Below are 17,784 nucleotides of genomic sequence, written 5' to 3'. Positions count from 1 at the left end.
ATTTTAATGCCGCGAACTGTGTCCTCCACCCCAACCCACATGTATCACATACCGTTTCGTTGATTGGATTTTTTTTATTAAACAAAAATCTCATTGTGTAACCCAAACGCTTAATATCCACCGGGCATCGGAAGCAGCCCGAAACTACCACCTGATCCACCCGTTCCGCCACCACCACGAGGGGCCCGGGACGATCCACCGCGCCGACTCGCCGCACCACGTTTGGCACCCGTGCTGGCCGCTCCCGCCCGGCCTTTACTAGTGCCGGCAGTCGCCTTCCTTCGTGTCGTCGTTTTGCGAAACTTTTTCGCCCTCGTTCCCCCACCCGCGCCCCAGCTGCCGCGCCGTTTGTAGCCACCCCGGCCGGAACCACCGCCACCACCCTGCGAGGCCGCCCTTGCCAGCGAACCCCAATCGGTTCCATCCATGTCGCCCGCCACACTGCTACCGCCATCGCTGTCGCCCGACTCACCGTCCACCAGCGTGACCGCCGCCCCCTGCTCCTCCTGGTCCTGGGTGTCCATCATAAGCATCAGCTTCTCGGCGGCATAGTTTTGCGTAATTTCTAGCAGCTGCTTGCCGTACTTCTCAAAGTTGGCCTTGGTCACGTGCGGCAGCGTCAGCATTTCGGCCGGCGATTCCGGCAGCTTCTCCGACATGGCCTTCAGCGCCTGTATGTTCATGATCGAGGCGAGCGTCGCGTTCTTCTGCATCGCAATAGCGCGGCAAATTTCGAGCAGATCGTTGTAGCACCGCGTCTGCAGATCCTTCAGCTGGGCGCCGATCTGGGTCGATTCCTGCTGTGCTGCCGCCGCCGCCGCCACGTCACCGGCCGCCCTGCCCGTCAGCTTGCCCCGGCCGGCGTGCTTCTCCTTGATCGAGAACTCGACCCGCACGCGCCGGCTGACGAGCGATTCGATTTTGGTGCCGATGCGCAGGTACGCCTGCGGGATGTCATTGCTGAAGATCAGGTCCTCCTTCAGGTACTCGTCGATGACGAGCTTGCGCAGCAATCGCTGGATATCGCAGCGCTCCCACGCCTTCAGCTTGCCGTGGTACGCCGTGCGGTTGTGGCCGTTCTCGAGCACCTTCTTGTTTTCGCTCCCCTTCAGCACCTCGACCATGTGGAGCAGGGTGAAGCGGTTCCGGCCACCGCACAGATCGCGCACCGCCTTCGCTATCATGATGCAGTCGTCCGTCACGTTCAGCGTCTTGTAGTTGCCCTGCTGCAGGCAGTTGTCGCACGCGGTTTCGCGGTTCGCGAGGCACTGCTCGCTGGTAAAGTATTCCGCAAAGTACTCCAGCTGCTGCGTCCGCCGGCAGTCGGTCACGTTCTCGCAGTAGTTCACCATCCGGAAGAGATTGTTCATGTGAATCTGTTTCGCTTCCAGCGAAATGGACGTATCGTCTGTGGAAGAGCGACGGGTAAAGAAGAGTCGTTAGGTCAGTGAGAAAAAAGGCACCCGAACAGCACACCACTTACTGTCCATCATTTTCCGGTACCGCAGCATGTCCGAGTAGTTGTAGTACAGCACGCACGTGGCGATCTCCCCATCGCGGCCCGCCCGGCCCGACTCCTGGTAGTAGCCTTCGATCGACTTCGGCATGCAGTAGTGCAGCACGTACCGCACGTCCGGCTTGTCGATGCCCATGCCGAACGCGATCGTCGCGCACACCACCTTGATCCGGTCGCCGATCCACTCCTTCTGCGTCGCCTCCCGCACACCGTCGCTCAGCCCGGCGTGGTAGCTTTTCGCCTTGATGCCCGCCCGCCGGAACTCGTCCGCCAGCTGGTCACACTCCTTCTTCGACAGACAGTACACGATGCCGGTGTCGCGCGGGAACCGCTTCCGTATCAGCTCAATCATTTCCGCCTTGGTCGAGACGCCCTTCTTCGGCAGCACCAGGTACTTCAGGTTCGGTCGATTGAAACTGCACAAAAACCAGCGCGTATCGCGGGCCAGCTTCAGCTGCGCCAGTATGTCCATCCGCACGCGCGGGTTTGCCGTGGCAGTGAGCGCAATGATCGGCACGGTGGGGAACTGTTCCCGCAGCGCGGAAAGCTTCTTATAGTCGGGCCGGAAGTCGTGGCCCCAGGCAGACACACAGTGCGCCTCGTCGATCACGATGCGCCCGAGCAGCGAGCGCCGGTAGAGCGCGCTGAGCAGGTTTTGGAACTTGGCCGACGAGCTGATCTTCTCCGGCGTCACGTACAGCAGCTTCAGCTCGGGGCAGCTGCTGTACAGATCGTCGTAGATGCGCTGCACGTCGGCCATGTTCGCTTCGCCGGACAGGTGACCGGCCGGGATGTCGAGCGAGTTCAGCTTCTGCACCTGGTCGAGAATGAGCGACTTCAGCGGGCTGACCACGATCGTCAGCCCGACGGTAAGAACGGCTGGCAGCTGGTAGCAGAGCGATTTGCCACCACCGGTCGGCATTAGCACGAAACAATCATTGCCCAGCAGTGTGGCATTGATCACTTGCAGCTGGATCGGTCGGAATGTGCGCAAGCCAAACGTTTCCTTAAATGCGACTTGCAGTCGGGCCGAATGCGCATACGACATGCCGTCAAACTCGCCCGTAATGCCGTCGTTGCGGATGCCTTCGTGAAACCGGCCAACGTTCGTCCCGGACGGTTCCATTGCCGCCGAGGAGGATGGTGCGGTGCGGCTGCTGGGCTGTGGCTGGTTCGTGGTCGGCACGGTCAGCTCACCGAACGAATCGTCGTACATGGACGGGTCGTACACCTGCCATCCTTCATCGTCCAGCTGGGTGTTGATGTTCTCGATGAACTGCGTATTGCGTGCGGTGGCCGCCACCGGAGGGTCCGGCTCCACCGGGAACGTTATGCGCGGCGGGTCGGGCCGCCGGTACGATGTGTCGGGCGTGACCAGATCGACGGTGCTAAGATTCTTCTGGAACGACCGGCCCTGGTTGATCAGTTCCTCCTCCCGGATACTCTGCAGTATGTCCTCATCATCGAGCAGGTCGTCCTCCTCCGGGGTTCCGTTTGCTGCGAACGGTGACGAGACCGATTTTCGGTCCCGATCACCACTCGCCGGAAGCTCCAACCCGTTCATAATCGTACTAGCGATGGGCTTTTTAAACACAAACATACCACCGCTCCCCGTGGGCTTCGGTCGTCCACTATCGCCCAGTGGTGTTTCCGGCTCACTCGCTTTCCGCGCCATACGACCGCTTAATTCATCCACTCTTTTCAGCCCGAACTCTTGCTCGATCTCTTCGAAGCGGGATTTCGCGGGCGTAAAACTGTCCTGCCTCCGTCGGGCCGGTTCGTCCAGCGGTAGTGTACTTTCGATAACGTCATGCACCTCGTCGAGCGAGTGGTGATCGTCAAACGGTAGATCGTACAGGATCGGTGGACACGCTCCGGTGCTCGGTGTGCTTGTGGACGGTTTGTTGACCGCCTTCTGTGATGGCGGTTGAGCGGAGGAGCTTGTCGTGCTCTTCGTCGCGCTGCTGACCGTACTCGTTTGCGACAATCGTTGCTTGCCGGACAGCACACGATCGTACACTTTGATCTTTCCCCGTATGGTGTCGATGGTCGATTTTAATCGTTCGAAGCAACCAACGTTAAAGTGTTTGTCGATGCGCCGGAAGCTCTCGCCCGGCACCTGCCCTAGCAGATCGAAGAAGTGGTTCAGCAATCCTAGCTCCGCTTTCTCCAGGAACTGTACATTCTTCCGTATCTCGCGTTCTTGTGATGTTTTTTGGTTGTAACCGGCACTGTTTGAAATCTCGTCCAGGTACGCGCTTAGCGCTGGATCAAACCGTATGCTTGCCGTCCCCTTATCCGGGCTAAGTAATCGCTGTAGTGCAGTGGTGGTCGTGGTGGTGGCAGGAGTATTACTGCTTGGTTTTATCAATGTTTCACTTGCTTTGGCCGCCGGCAATACGGCCGGACCACCACCAAGCGGAGTGGAAGTTGTGTGAGTTGTTTTCTTCTGCACAAAATCATCGTCCTCGTCCACTTCGTCAAATGAGCCACCAAACACATTGTCTTTGTTTAATTCCAACGAAATGCGGTTGGCTTTCTGTTGCTTGAACTCAAATCTTGGCACCTTAACAGGGCTGACCGGTTTGGTGGCGAGCTTGTGCAGATTCGCTTCCAGCTTCTTCGTCGCTTCCACATAACGCTCGTCGGTCGACAGATTCAGCTCGATAGGGTCGTAATTGATCGGCTTCAGCGAAGGCACGCTGCAATTCTCCACCATCAAATCGAACTCGTCCAAGCTCGGTCGGAAGGTCGCGGTCGACTTCTGTTCCTCGATTTGCTCCTTGAAAATGTTTCGCGGCGGAAGACGCTTCACCGCCTCGTCGCGAATGGGTTTGGCAGGCGAGCGGTTTGAATCGTCCGAATCACTGTTTATCAGATTTACAAATGTGCTGGGTTGCCGCTACAACACGGGGAAAGAGAGGTCTGGTTATAAAGCCGGTGGGCAAAACAACACATCGTCGCAACTTACCGAGAGGGGAATTTTTGGTTTGAAAATGCTTGGCGAGTTTGTTAGATTAATCTGTTCGCAGAATGTGGTGGAACTAATTTGAGGCTCGGTTTCGGTTGGAGTGCTAGCATAAAACAAATGGAAATTACCTTAATAACTTAGAGTGTATGCAACTAACCCACTACATGAACGCCTTGTTACCTTGATTCTTCCTTGGTAGATGATGGTTTCTCTTTCTTGGATACATAGCTTTTTAAGCTCATCTGCTTCATTGGTTCAGCGCGGTTGATTGACGAGCCTTTTTTAGACATTTTGCATAATTTACAATCACTTTACACGCATTCGCTTGTTCAATGCTCGCGAGTACGGGTACCGCATTGTTTACCGGGAGGCGCGCGCCCGCTCTGGCTGTTTGTTTGGATGGTTCTTGACAGCTGTCAGTTTCAGCTGCAGTTGCTTGGAGTGCTGGCAAAGTGGCCAGATTATTTTGGCGGTTTTCGGTAGGTGCATCAAAATTTTATGGGTAGTCTTTGGTAGGAGTTTAAGATTTTTTCGGTAGTTTTCGGTAGATTTTGAAGTGTTGAAAGGAGGGGGTAGCTTATCTTCCCAAAGAAAGTTCAGTATCACGAGAAAATCGATAGTTTTAGGGGGCTCATCTGTGAGTCGGTAGACATATGAAAAATCGGTAGGAATAAAGATAAATCGGTATTTCTGGTCACTCTGGTCCTTTCGATAGGTTCATTTGTTGTGACATCTTGCACACGTAAACAAACCAGGAAGTTGTTGTTTCGCACGCAAGTTCATCAAATTCCACATTCCTCCGCAGCATGGGATTTCCCCCGCGGGAATTTCCACCAATTGCGATCGCGCATTAAAACACTTTCGTCGAAGCACAGTTTTTGGTGCATGCTCTGCCCCATCATGTCGAAACCCAACGGCCAGCACACCGAGATGGAGGGAAAACCGAGCGGGATGAGTGCGGCCACCACCGTTCCGCCCCTGTCCAACTTTGTCTACATCTACGACATTCCACGGATGGAGAAGAAACGGCTGGCCGCCCTGCTTGAGGTAAACAACAAGTGGTACGAGCTGGGCGAAAAACAGATGGGCTACAGTACGGTCGAGCTGGATGTAAGTATGGCCGCCCTGCCCTTAGAACCCCGGCCTTTCTCAACCGTTCACACTTTCCCGCCCCCAACCAGAGTACGCAACGATGCTGTCAACGGAACAATCGATCGCCTGCAGAACAATTGCTGGACAAGTGGGGCAATTACAACCACACCATCACCGAGCTGTTTGTTGTGCTGTCGCGCGAAAAGCTGTACAACTGTATGGAGCTGATCAAGCGTTACGTCGATCCACGGTACCATGTGCTGATCAAAGAGTCGGCGAGCGACGGGCGGAACGCTGTCGCCAATATGGCCACCTTCTCCGGTGCGAACAATAATGCGAATGTTCCGAACGGTCACCGTGCCGTGCATCGATTAAAAGATGGTGCAGCGGACCAGAAAGTGAATGGAGGTGGTGGTGATGATGCTGCTGCTGCGGCTGCGGCTGCTACGAACGATAAAAGCAATCCGACAAATTCGAAGGAAAACTCACCCTTCGCAAACGAGCTTGCCGATCTGACCAGCTTGATACCGAAGATCAGCTACGAGGAGCTGACGGCCGCTACGGACAACTGGAGCGAGCGGAACATTCTCGGCAAGGGCGGCTTCGGGACGGTGTATAGGGGCAACTTTAAGCACACCTTCATGGCCATCAAAAAGATCGACTACAACAAGGTAAAATCGAGCGAGGCGGAGCGTATACAGCTGCAGCAAAGCTTCAACGAGCTGCGGTTTCTGAACTCGTGTCGCCATGACAACATCGTGCCGCTGTTTGGATACTGCATAGAGAGTAGGTATTTGGGGGATGGTCGGTTTGTACTGAGCACATAATTGCCTACACTGTCCTGTACACTGGTAGAGGAACCCTGCTTGGTGTACCAGTTCATGCCGGGAGGATCGCTGGACAAAAGCTTGTTTGCACGCCGGCCTGCCTCTCCGCTGACTTGGCGGGAGCGCATGAACATTGCAATTGGAACGGCAAGGTAATAGGCATCGTGATCGTTGCCCCTAACTACCATCACTATAGCAGACCTTCTCTTTTGTTTTTCCCTGCTCCAGAGGGCTCCAGTATCTGCACACGTTCGGCGACAAACCGTTCATACACGGTGACATCAAACCGGGCAACATACTGCTGAACGAGTACAAGCAGCCGCGCATCGGTGACTTTGGGCTGACGCGCCAGGGTGCGGTACAGGATTCGGCCACGGTGGTGTCCCGCGTCTACGGTACCCGGCCGTACATTCCGAAGGAGTTTTACGATCGGCGCGAGCTCAGCACCAAGGTGGACACGTACAGCTTCGGCGTGGTGCTGTACGAGATCGGCACCGGGCTGCGGGCGTGGGACGAGCGGCGGACGGAGAAACATCTGAAGGACTACATTGCCCGGGCCGTGCAGGAGCAGATGCATGTGACGCAGCTGGCCGACCAATCGCTGCCGATTGATGCGGAAGCACTGATGTGCTGCTTCAAGCTGCTGCAGGTCGGGCGTGTGTGTACCGCCGACGATCCGAAACAGCGGCCCGATATGGTCGGCGTCATGTGGCAGCTCAGTGCAGCGTGAGGGAGAGGTGGTAAGTAAAAGTGATCCGTTCTAAGCTGGGCGAGCTCCGTCTTAAGAATGACATCATTCCGGTAGCTTCACACGGTAGTGTTAGTAGTATGTGCCTTAAATGTATTTTAACTCCAAGTTTCCACGTACTACGTGTAGTTTTAATATTTTTTTTGTAAAATAAATTTTCGGATAGATTGTATGCGGGATGGTTTTTGTACAATACAAATTTTAGTTGTTTTTAAATAGTTTTTTGTTTTGTTTTCATTTATTTTCTGTTATTGTTTCCAATAGTTTTATCATCAGTGATAATCATAGTTACCGTACTCGATAGTTGTTGTTACACTACAGTGTTCTGTTATGTCCCTATTTTCGTACTGTTTCTTGTTTTTTTCTTCTTTTTGTTGCTTTCTCCGCTTCCTCCACCGTTTTCTCTTCCTGTACGTCACGACACAGTCGTTTATTCGATTTTACAAAGATCACGCTCACACCCTTTTACATGCGTTGTACTGTTACACGCCTTCGGCCATTCCTGTTTCGCTTATGCTAGTTATCTGCTCTTGCTTTCTTTTGTTGTGTGGCTTATCGTTTGCTCGCCTCTGTAAGACCACAAAAACACAATTCTTGCGAGACGTTGCGCTTTGCTTATTTGTACCATTTTGTTCGCTTGAATGTGTGTTTGTGTGTACGTTTTCACCTGCTTCATTTTGTTTGTTTGTCTGTTTGTTTGTTTCTCCTTTTAGTAAATGTTTCTTTTTTTGATTTACATACCCGTCTATCACACACCAACACGCACACACTGGCTACTAAGTGAAACGCTAGACAGTTTAGTAAACATTTACTTTTCTTTCCCCTTTCTAATTTGTTCCATCGCAAATGCAGCCTTTGTGTTGGCCACCATTGGCTGATTGATTGATTCGGTTCGGTTTTGAAAATAGCATGTGTGTTTGTGTGTGGGTGGGTGATTTCCCTTGTAGATAGTGCCATTATCTACACCATGGTATACTACCGACCACTAGGTTTTCGTTTTTTTTCTGCTAGTCATCCATGAATGCTGTTCCCGTTTTGTTATGTTTGATTTATACTTTTTATTGTAATTTTGTGTGTTTGTTGTTTTTTTTTTGTGTTGTTGTTGTTTTAAATACTGTACAATACATAATAAACTTAGTGGCTTATACAATAGAAAATAAAACAAATTAAAACAAACCCGCCTCTCTTTCTCTCATTCCCTTTCCTCTCTATACACACCGTTCACAATCGCTTTTCCGTGTTTTTGTTTTGTTTAAATACACTCTCGCTATCCTTTTCTACTTATCAGTCACTTTTTTTTTGTTTTGTTACTTGTAATGCCTTTCATTTTCGATTTTCTTTTTGTTTTAATAGTTCTTATTGTTTGTTTTCTTGTGTGTCTATGTGTGTGTGTTTGTAGGTTTAAAATAGTTGTTTACCTCTTCTGCCCTGCCTTGGCCTACTGTTCTCCATTTACCACACGAATAGGGTAGGGATGGTAGTGTGCAGTTCTGTCCAACACACACACGCACACACACGCGCACGCACGCAAGACACATTCGTTGTGTAAACGTTTCTAGTTTTCTTTGTAACTGTTTCGTTTCATGTCTCTGGCCTTCACTCTGCGCCTTCTGTCTGTGGGAATACAGGACAGATAGTAAAAATTACCTTCCTCTTCCTAATCTATTAAAAATGATAGATACACACACAGACACACACACACACACGCACACATTCCATTCCATTGCTCCCTTCTCTGACTGATTGCGCTGTTCCATTTCCACTCTCCCTCCTGTTTGCAACACTGTCCCCACCTTACACACCTTACCTCTCCTCTACAATATATGTACAGTACAAAAATATATATATAAACGTTTTGTTTTCTGTTTGGTTTTACAAATTGTGTACGTAAAAGTGCCATTTTCTCGCGTTGGTTACTTACTCTGTGCATAATTACCTTTTCCTGTACGACAAGACACTATCTTTTTCTCTTTTCTTTTTTTACTAGCTTCGTTTTCCAGTTTTCCTTTTCAGCTTCTTTCTTCAGCTTCGCTCCTTGCTGTAAACCCTCTATCCGGGGGTTGGGTTTTTACACCATTGATAGCATACATTTAGGTATAGTTTCATAAACTATCCTGTTTCGTTTGTTTGAATGTGTGTATGTGTGTGTGTGTGTTTTTTTTCCTCTTATTTTCTGCATTTTTTACTATGCACTACCCAAGTCTGTTTGTGACTGAAGAGGTCTAAATAATCCTCTTTGTAGTACATTCAAATGATTGTTTTTGTTTGTATGCCCTTTGCTCTGTCTGTTTCATGTTTGCACCGAATGCAAGTGCCCCCTTTAACAGCATGGAACTGTTCCCTTTTTCCTTTTTTTTTTCTATCTTCTAAGCTCCTGTGAAGTGTATTTTGCCTTTTTTTTGCTGACTATTGCTGACTACTCGTGACTATACGCTCGTGTAAAATTGTTTCCCATGGTTGAATGCCAGTTTTGGGTTCTTTCTACCACTCGGCCCTTGATTCTTTCCCGCATCGAAACCCTCCCTTCTATTGCACTATATTAAACACAAACGCTTCTGCTACATTACTTTGTGGTTGACATTAATTGGTACTGTGGGTATTCCTTTTGCCTCCGTGGTGTGGCGTGTTCTACTACTTCTGCTGTGAACATACACACACGCGCGCGGACACACAAAAGGACACAAAAGGAGACACTCACACACACACACGTTCACACTGTAAAAGACACATCCATGCACATCGAAACACGTGAACTATTCTAACACAACACACAGTGATCGTAGCAACCGAAGTAGTTGTGGTTGCTGCAGTAAGAGCGATAGTTGTTAGGTTCCGCTTCCTAGTATAATAGTGGTAGTAGTAGTAGTAGTAGGTAGTAGTAGAAGCTGCGAGATAGTAGCACAAACACACACTAATCTCCTAAAGCTTCTTCATCCCATCCCAACTAAATTGATCCAGTTGAAAGGGGGGGTTTACGGAAGGGAGAGTATTTCTTCCCATTTTTACAAAGTGGATTTGTGTATTCTACTACATCGATTGTTCCTGGTCACATTGGCTCTAAAGCTTCGTTGCCGCGACAGCCGCTATGCGCTATGTGTACGAATTAGAGTTTAGCCTTGCCCCTGCACACTTATCCCGTGTCCTCCGTGTGTGTGTTGTGTTTGTGTGTGTGTGTGAATTTCTACTTACAAAATGTTTTGTTTTTTTCTTTTTCAAGTTACTTTTTCTACCTGTTGCTGCTTCTTACTCCCCTGTTTCGGCCCAATTCTGCAAAAGTCTCACAACGGGATCGAAACGGGACGAGCAAATGCGCGCGGGTGGACAGAGCACACCCAACAACCCCCACCACCATCATCACCCTCCCGAATGCGTGAGTATCGAGTTTCTGACCGAATGTGGTGAGAAAGAGGAAGAAATTGCGAAACCGATTCGTATATAATTTGCACACGTCTCTTCTGTTTTTTTTCTTCGTCTTCTGCATGCTTTGTTCCTCCTTTGCTTGCTTTGTTTCCTCTCTATGCTTTCACAGCCATACTACACACCTCGCACGCACACACGCACGCACACATACATGCGCCATATGTAGCTATTTAAAAAAAAACACACACACACATGTGTGTGTATCGTGTGACTAATTGGTCATGATGCAGGACTCTTGTGGTAGCCTGCTGTGTTGATGAACGGTCGATGTTCGATTTTGTTTGGTGCCCTTCGTGGATTACGGCGATACAAACAAGTATACGAGAAGAGGAAAAGAGCTACAGCTACTGCTAGACTACGCTATATTGTCTCGGGTCTGTGAGTTTTGTGGCTGTAACCATCCGTTTTCCTTTCTGTTTGCTTTGCTGAATGGGTTCCTGGCACTCACACGCACACCGTTTAAAAACTGCCACCACTTAAGCAAGGAACTGGTAGCTGTTATTGTGTTTTTGTATCGGTACTATAATTTCCTCCGTTGCCGTTGCAGAACATGGTTTTCCCTTTCCCTATGCTATTGTTGGGGTTCGTCGCCTGTACCATCCGGTTCCGGTTATCGGCGGGATGATGATTCAGCACGCTCTTGCTCGGTGACACGGAAACGGATTGATTGCCCAGTGTTGGCATCTATCACATTCCAGACGCATATAGGATTCCGTTAAGTAGCTTGGTTCTTTTCCGCATTCCTCACATTCAGCCTCCAGTACAGCAAACTGTCAATAAAACAAAAATGGGAAAACAGTTAGGTTGGATCATCCAATTTTGGTACAATTTTAGCGCATCGCGCCAAACACTTACCACTCTCTGGTGCACTGGAACGCTTTCGTGGTGTATAAAAACGCTGGCCCTTTCTGCCGCTGCAACTAGGACACTGTTTTTTGTTCCACCACTATTCCACCTCTATTTCAGCCATCCTTGTGATCCAGAGCTTTGGTCCCACAGGTGGGCAGGTGTGTTGTTGTGGTTCTTGTCCATAGTATGTGTCCACGGAAAACGGCGCCAACGGCAATCTCGAATCACTTTCCATCCACTGCTGTTTGCTGCTTCAGCAAATCTCTACAACGTGCACGTGTGCACACACACACACACACACACACACACACACACACACATACAAACGCGCCCCAAACAAACACTCACACCTTTTCACTCTACACGCAGACCCCTTAGTGAGTTAAATGCAGCTGCAAACGATTGCCACCATTCGGTGGTGCGAGCTCGATCGTTGCCAATCCGTTCGAGCCCTGCTGTATCATGCGCAGTCCTTGCGAAGTCGGCACCAGTATGGGGCTGTAGACAACGCCCTAGTGGAAAGAGGGAAAGTTAATACCACCGTTCCAAAAAACAGGTTGCTCCCAAAAACCTGCCGGCTACCTACCATCTTGCTGTCCTTGTCCAGCGGGGCCAGTGCGAACGTGTTACCATTCATGATCGTGATAACCTTCGTTCCCGGTGGGTCGAGGGCCGTAGCGCCAACAACGGCCTGTGTACTGTGGTTGGTGGGTTGCGATTGCGATGCGATAATCTCAAGCTTACTATTATCAGTCCGTACGGTACCGTTCTTGCCGATCGTACCGTTGATCAGTTCTTTGCTGCCGCCGGTTGGCACGTGCACCATAGTCGTCGCCGCCGCCGTGGACGTCGGCATGGATGGTGCGATCGTCGCCGCACTGTACATCGATCTGGCGATCGTGCCGACGACGGTGGTAGTGTTGGCGGCACCGGTACTACTACTGCTAGTGTTACTGTTACTATGACTACTGCTGCTGCTGCTGCTGCTGCTAATGCTGCCACCACCGATGGGACCACCATTGTGGCTGGTCAGCTGTAGCGGCCCGCCGGCGCCCGCAGTTGCGATGGCGAGCGAGGCGGGACCGCTGCCGGTGACCAGCCCGTTGCTCACCGCGCTCGATGTAACGTTCAGGTTCAGTGGGATAGTCTGGATGGCGGCCGGGGAGGAACCGCCTGCGGTGGATGCTGTTAGCAGCTGCGAATGGGCGATGCCCACGATGTTGGCCGTGCCGTTTGCTGCGAAGCGGAAAAGATTAGGAATCTTAGAGGGGAGTTCAGGGGAGAGGCCTGTGCCTGTGCGACTTACCACCAACGATGACGGGTAGTGGGGCGGTGGTCGCTGCCGTCGTGCCGTTGAGCGTCACGTTCGCACCGTTTACCATCGCCAGCGAGGCACTGGTCAGGTTCAGCCCGTTCAGCTGGCCCGCCGCCGTAATCTTGAGCCCGTTGTGCACCGCCGGCTCCGCACCAGCGGTGCCCTTGGTGGTGAGCGAGAGGGGAGCCATCAGGCTGGCGGCTGCTGCGGACGACACCGATAAGCTGGAGGCGGCCGACGACGATGGCGACGCGGACGACAGCGACGAGGCGGGCGAGGTCGAGCTGCGATTCAGGGCCGGGCTGGCCCGCGATGGCGATGACACGGAGAGCACCGGCGAGATGGTCGTCTGAAGCTGCAACGCAAAGGGGGGTTAGTTTCGGGTTAGCAGTTTGTAATGACCAAAGGCGCGGTTGTCACTACTTACCGGCAGGTTGCTGATGGACGCGTTCGTAGCTATGCTGGACAGCGAGCTACTGGAGCTGTACCGAATCCCATTACGGCCCGGTATAGTGTCCGACGGTTGATCTGAGGATGGGAAAGCCCCGAGAGGAAAGAAAATGTGAGTAATTATAGCGTTTGAAAAAAAGGATAAAAATGATCGCAATTAATCTGAAAGGAAACCGCCCTAACTGAAGCTATTTTTCAACGAGCCGGGCCATTCCCTCGACACTCTCAATCTCGCAGGTTATATGCGCATAAAATGTCCTCCCTCACCTCCCCATAGTTAGCCTTCGGATTCGGTATTTCCTGCCTTCCACCCCACGATCGGGGTGCACTGAAAACGGACCGACCCGAAGGCGATTTGTAATTCTCATCAACCTTCTTGCAACCTTCTCCCTTGCGTCTCGACGGTGGCTGCATTCGCGCGCGACGTCATTGCAAACGATCGACCGCCAATGCAAGCGCAATCGTCACACGCATCGATTTTCAGGCAGCAGCGCCTACTGCTCGGTCGGCGCAACACCATCTGCATATAAACAGGGCAGCCCAGTTGCGCAGTGCTCTTGCTCTTCCAATCTGCGCAATCCCCTTTACTACAGCAAACGGTGAGAAAGAGAGATGCAAGTGGGGGGGGGGGGGAGAATATTTTAAGCAACTTCTCTCCGCACCCGTTCGCAACAATCCCAGCCCAGTAGGGCCGCACCGCAAAAAGGAGCTGGTACGGTCGCAGCTCGGTGTGCTACAGCTTCTTGGCGCGTCATTGCGCGCCCGCGTCTTATCAAGTCAAATTTGCGTGCCGTGCGACAATCCGCCCACTATCATCACCATTATCTTTTGGTCACCCGGCCCCGGTTTGGTTTTTGCATGTCCTTCTCTTTTTGTCTGTTTTTCGGGCCTGCCCGCCTTTGGCCCTTTTATTTTTAACGAAAACAGGAACTTGTCTGCGCGGTTCCTCGGTTCCACGAGTAGCGAAACGTTTTTTTTTTTTTGTGTGCGCCCGCTCTCACTGCCTCTTACCTCGCTCCATCTGCAGGCCGTTCGGCGAGACGACGGTACCACCATTGGTTGGGTTCGGCGTAATATCGGTGTCCGGTGCCAGCCGGGACACGTCGATGTCGCCCATCTGCGTGAGTTCGCGCTTCAGCACGAGGATACGGTTTTGGGACGCAATTTTCTCCTTCGCCAGCCGCTCCATCTCGTGCTCGTACTCGCGCTCCTTGCGCTTCAGCAGCTGGTGAGCGATGGAATGATGGTGGGGAAAGAGAGAGAGAGAGAGAGAGACGCTTTATAATAATCGCCAGTTTTTGCTGTAGCCAGCAACACCTTACCTGTATGTGCCGTATGGCGGCGTGCAGAATCGATAGGTTGGATATCTTCTTCTCGTCCGGCTGCAGGCTGAGCTGTTTCTTCAGCTGCTCGAAGCATTCCTTCAGGTGGGCCCGCCGATTCTTCTCCAGCTTGTTGTGTACCTCCCGCGTGCCGACACTGCTGGTGCAAAGATGCAGACAAACACAAACCCAATTAATTAACACACCCTCAGTTGCTGCTTGTACTGGGAAGATGCCAAATCGACACCACTTACCCGTTGCTGTTTGAGCTGGTCGTCCGCCGCCGCGTCCCGGTCGGGATGTTGGCAAAGAGGCCCTGCGCACCCTGCGAGCTGATGGCCGCCACCGACAGGCCGGCCGCGACCTGCTGCTGCAGCTCGAGCGGCAGATGGTGCACGCCAGTTGCAGCCGCCGCCGTCACGATCGTCCCGTTCGGTGTGCTACTGCCGGTGCCGCCGTTGTGGGCAGCAGCAATGGCCGACGCCTGCAGCACGTTGGTGATGTTGATTGGCAGCATGCCCGCTAGCCCGGGCGGCAGTGGAGATGTGCCACCGATGGGGGCACCGGTGGCCCCGCTACTGTTGCTGCTGCTGCTGCTGCTGCTGGTAATGTAGCCATTAATGCTGGAACCGTTGCTTAGGTTGAGCGATGACTGTGAGTCGTCGACCGGCGATACGGTGAGCGTCGTCGACGAAGGGGAGGAGGAGGAGGACGACGAGGAGGATGAGGAGGAGGAGGAGGATGAAGATAGTGCCGATACGGTGGTGGTCGTGGCGGGTGGTGTCGTTGAGAGAGGCGACGGATGCACGGCAGCGGCAGCATAGTGCGTCGTGCTTGTTTGCTGATGCTGGCTCAACCCCTTGGTGGAGAGATCGATCGTCATCGGGGAGGGGGAGGTGGTGGTGATGGTGGTGGGGGCGCCGGCCGGGATGGAGCTGGGCGCGATCGGTACCGCTACGTGGTTGAGGGTAAGATGATGCTTCGCCGCCGGATGCTGTTGCGTTCCGTTCGTCGCAATCACGACTAGCGGCGGAGCCGTCGAATGGCCATTCGTAAGTGGCTCATCTGGAGAATTTGAGAAAGAGAAGCAAAAGAAGTAGTGTGGTTAGTGTGGTGTTTTAAGGTCAACTGAAAGGATTCATCGAGGTTTAGGAATGGGAACCGACAAAAGAATATTACAAAAAAATGGGCAATAATTTCAACATCCCACTATTGATCAACCGAGATCAGTGCTGCCATCATGCAGGAGCTCAGCAGTTGTGGACCGCACAGGTTTGTTGCAGCGTTGCAGCATCGCCGACGTTCAACGCGAACATCCGCACCATCTGCCGCACAAGGGCCCATGCAGACGTCATCGCGTATTCATTCCTTCAGTAGTAGTAGTAGTAGTAGTAGTAGTATTGGTAGTAGTAGTAACAGAAGCAATAAATGGCGCACCAGTCTACCCCGGGAAGGTAAACATGTAAACCCCCGCGACGCCAACCGCTCCACCGGTCTAAGACAACGTCCGGTAAGCCACTACTACCACTACTAACCGACCCACGTACAGCCAACAGCATTACGTCGCCATCGAGGTAGTGCACGTTTTTGCCGAGCACGCGGCAGCCTGTGCTGCGATGCACCACCCTTCCCCGTTCTTCCTCTCTTCCACTTCATTACGTCCCCATCGTCATTGCCATCCCACGGCACGGCCTTTCGTTTGCCAGCGACAGTTTTGTACGGTGGCCACGCGGTGTGCGGTCGGGTGTGATAGAGGAGGGAAGGAAGGTAGGTATTATTACCTCAACAGCACACTACCTGCCCCCCCTCAGCCAGCCCATTTACAACAAGCTCACTCCCTGAGCCTGTGACACGAGCCTGCCCTACAAAATGCTGGAATGGGAGGGAAGGTTCGAAGAAAAAGTTCCTTCGCATGCCGTTCAAGTTAATCCTTGGAGGGGGCAGGAGAAGCGTTAGGGGTAAAAGGGGCATCCCGCAAAGCAAGGGCTTCGATGGACGCACACACACAGACCACCACTAGCGCTTAATAACACCACATGGAATCAGTACACAATCCGGCGCGATGGCGGCGTGTTAGCTTCTCCGTCTCTTTCCACTGCCACGCGGTGTAGAGGGGTGTTGTACCTACCCCAAACCCCACCACCCCACACCCCCCCCCGCCCTTTTCGGCACACATCCGTGTTGGTGGTTTTGATTTTCGCCTACGTTGTACATCCGCAGAGCCTACAATTCCAACAGGTTCGCTTGCGATCCCCCCTAGCAATTGCTCGTTCGAATCGAAGGGCGTTCCAGGGAGTTCAGTTGGCCGTATTTATTGTACCGATTTTTTACTTGGGGCTCCGCGGTTTAGCCGCAAATTAGGAGAGAAATGGCAACATTAAATTAAACAATCACCGTTAAAGCAGTTTGGCTAATTTTTCAACCATTTTCCTGCATTCCCGTCTTTACGCCGGAAACTGCTGCTGCTACTTTGACATTTCGCGCGTGTCGGAATGGACGCGCGCGACAACGACGAGAAGGTCAGGTCGGTGTCCTGCGCGTTTGTTCAAAGGTGCAACTTTTCAAACACAACATTCAACTGGTGTCGGGCCGGAACTAAAGGACAAAATTTCGTTGCGCCATTGCACACACCATTGTGAATTGTGGACGTAATAGCTGCTTACAACTGAGCTCCCGGTCGCTTACCGGACTCTCGACAGGGGAAGGATGATGCGTTGACGTAGCTGTGCCAGTCGTCATCGTGCCCGGTACGCACGCAGAAGTTTGTTCGAAGCGCAGGACACTTGCAGGACTTCCCACACACACACACACACACACACACACACACACACACCAGACAGGGGCAGGGCAGGGGCATTGTAAAAATAGTGATAGTCTGAGTTTTACCAATGCCCGCTGAACTACGTGCGATCCCAGTAGGCGGAAGTAGGCAGTGCGGCAGCCGCTGCAAACGGTCCGCCGGCTTTACGTAACGGATAACGTGTGTGTGTGTGTGTGTGTGTGCGTGAGGTGGAGCCCGCGGGCACGTGTCCTATCGTTTGCGCTGGTGAGTGAAGCACAACAATACACCCCGTGGGGGAGGACCAGGATGGTGGTGGTTGCACGTAGAAGGAAGCGCGTACCAAGGAGCTGTGATTACGTGACGAACGGTAAAGAGACGCTGACACAGGCACTCTCTCATCCACAGGCAGCGTCCAACGGTGGGGTGGATGAGTTTTGTCCTCGTCATACAACTGTTGTTCTGTTGTTCCCTGTTTTTTTTTTTTAAATCACG

The 17,784-nt window shown here is 52.2% G+C and overlaps 3 protein-coding genes across 12 annotated transcripts in view; 1 reads left to right on the top strand and 2 right to left on the bottom strand.

Annotated features, from left to right (window-relative positions):
• Window positions 1-15: 15 nt before the first annotated feature.
• Window positions 16-5,120, bottom strand: LOC120898835 (Bloom syndrome protein homolog). The gene is made up of 4 exons (XM_040305237.1): window positions 4,668-5,120; window positions 4,488-4,590; window positions 1,484-4,418; window positions 16-1,408 (listed from the first exon to the last, which is right to left on the bottom strand). Exons 1-4 carry the CDS (start codon window positions 4,775-4,777, stop codon window positions 111-113), a joined length of 4,446 nt encoding a protein of 1,481 aa, XP_040161171.1. The 5' UTR covers window positions 4,778-5,120; the 3' UTR covers window positions 16-110.
• Window positions 5,121-5,209: 89 nt separating this feature from the next.
• On the top strand, window positions 5,210-7,326 carry LOC120898839 (serine/threonine-protein kinase pelle). The gene is made up of 4 exons (XM_040305241.1): window positions 5,210-5,597; window positions 5,669-6,365; window positions 6,435-6,558; window positions 6,635-7,326. The coding sequence occupies exons 1-4, from the start codon at window positions 5,373-5,375 to the stop codon at window positions 7,134-7,136; spliced, it is 1,548 nt and encodes a 515-aa protein (XP_040161175.1). The 5' UTR covers window positions 5,210-5,372; the 3' UTR covers window positions 7,137-7,326.
• A 185-nt stretch (window positions 7,327-7,511) lies between these two features.
• LOC120898834 (serine-rich adhesin for platelets) overlaps window positions 7,512-17,784 on the bottom strand; it is a 66,316-nt gene continuing 56,043 nt past the window's right edge. For 9 of the 10 annotated variants that reach the window (XM_040305232.1, XM_040305233.1, XM_040305231.1 and 6 more), the window contains 8 exons: window positions 14,765-15,575; window positions 14,511-14,670; window positions 14,200-14,413; window positions 13,166-13,266; window positions 12,730-13,093; window positions 12,010-12,659; window positions 11,430-11,935; window positions 7,512-11,344 (listed from right to left, as the gene is read on the bottom strand). In XM_040305232.1, coding sequence (XP_040161166.1) covers window positions 11,798-11,935; window positions 12,010-12,659; window positions 12,730-13,093; window positions 13,166-13,266; window positions 14,200-14,413; window positions 14,511-14,670; window positions 14,765-15,575 — 2,438 coding nt within the window. In that variant the 3' untranslated portion in view covers window positions 7,512-11,344; window positions 11,430-11,797. The remainder of the gene's footprint in view (window positions 11,345-11,429; window positions 11,936-12,009; window positions 12,660-12,729; window positions 13,094-13,165; window positions 13,267-14,199; window positions 14,414-14,510; window positions 14,671-14,764; window positions 15,576-17,784) is intronic. The other variant, XM_040305227.1, reaches the window with a different exon arrangement.

The sequence above is a fragment of the Anopheles arabiensis genome, chromosome 2 (genome assembly GCF_016920715.1).
Source record: "Anopheles arabiensis isolate DONGOLA chromosome 2, AaraD3, whole genome shotgun sequence".
Lineage (NCBI taxonomy): Eukaryota > Metazoa > Arthropoda > Insecta > Diptera > Culicidae > Anopheles > Anopheles arabiensis.
Note: the sequence above shows the minus strand (reverse complement) of the source record. Positions and strands in the feature narration are given on the sequence as shown.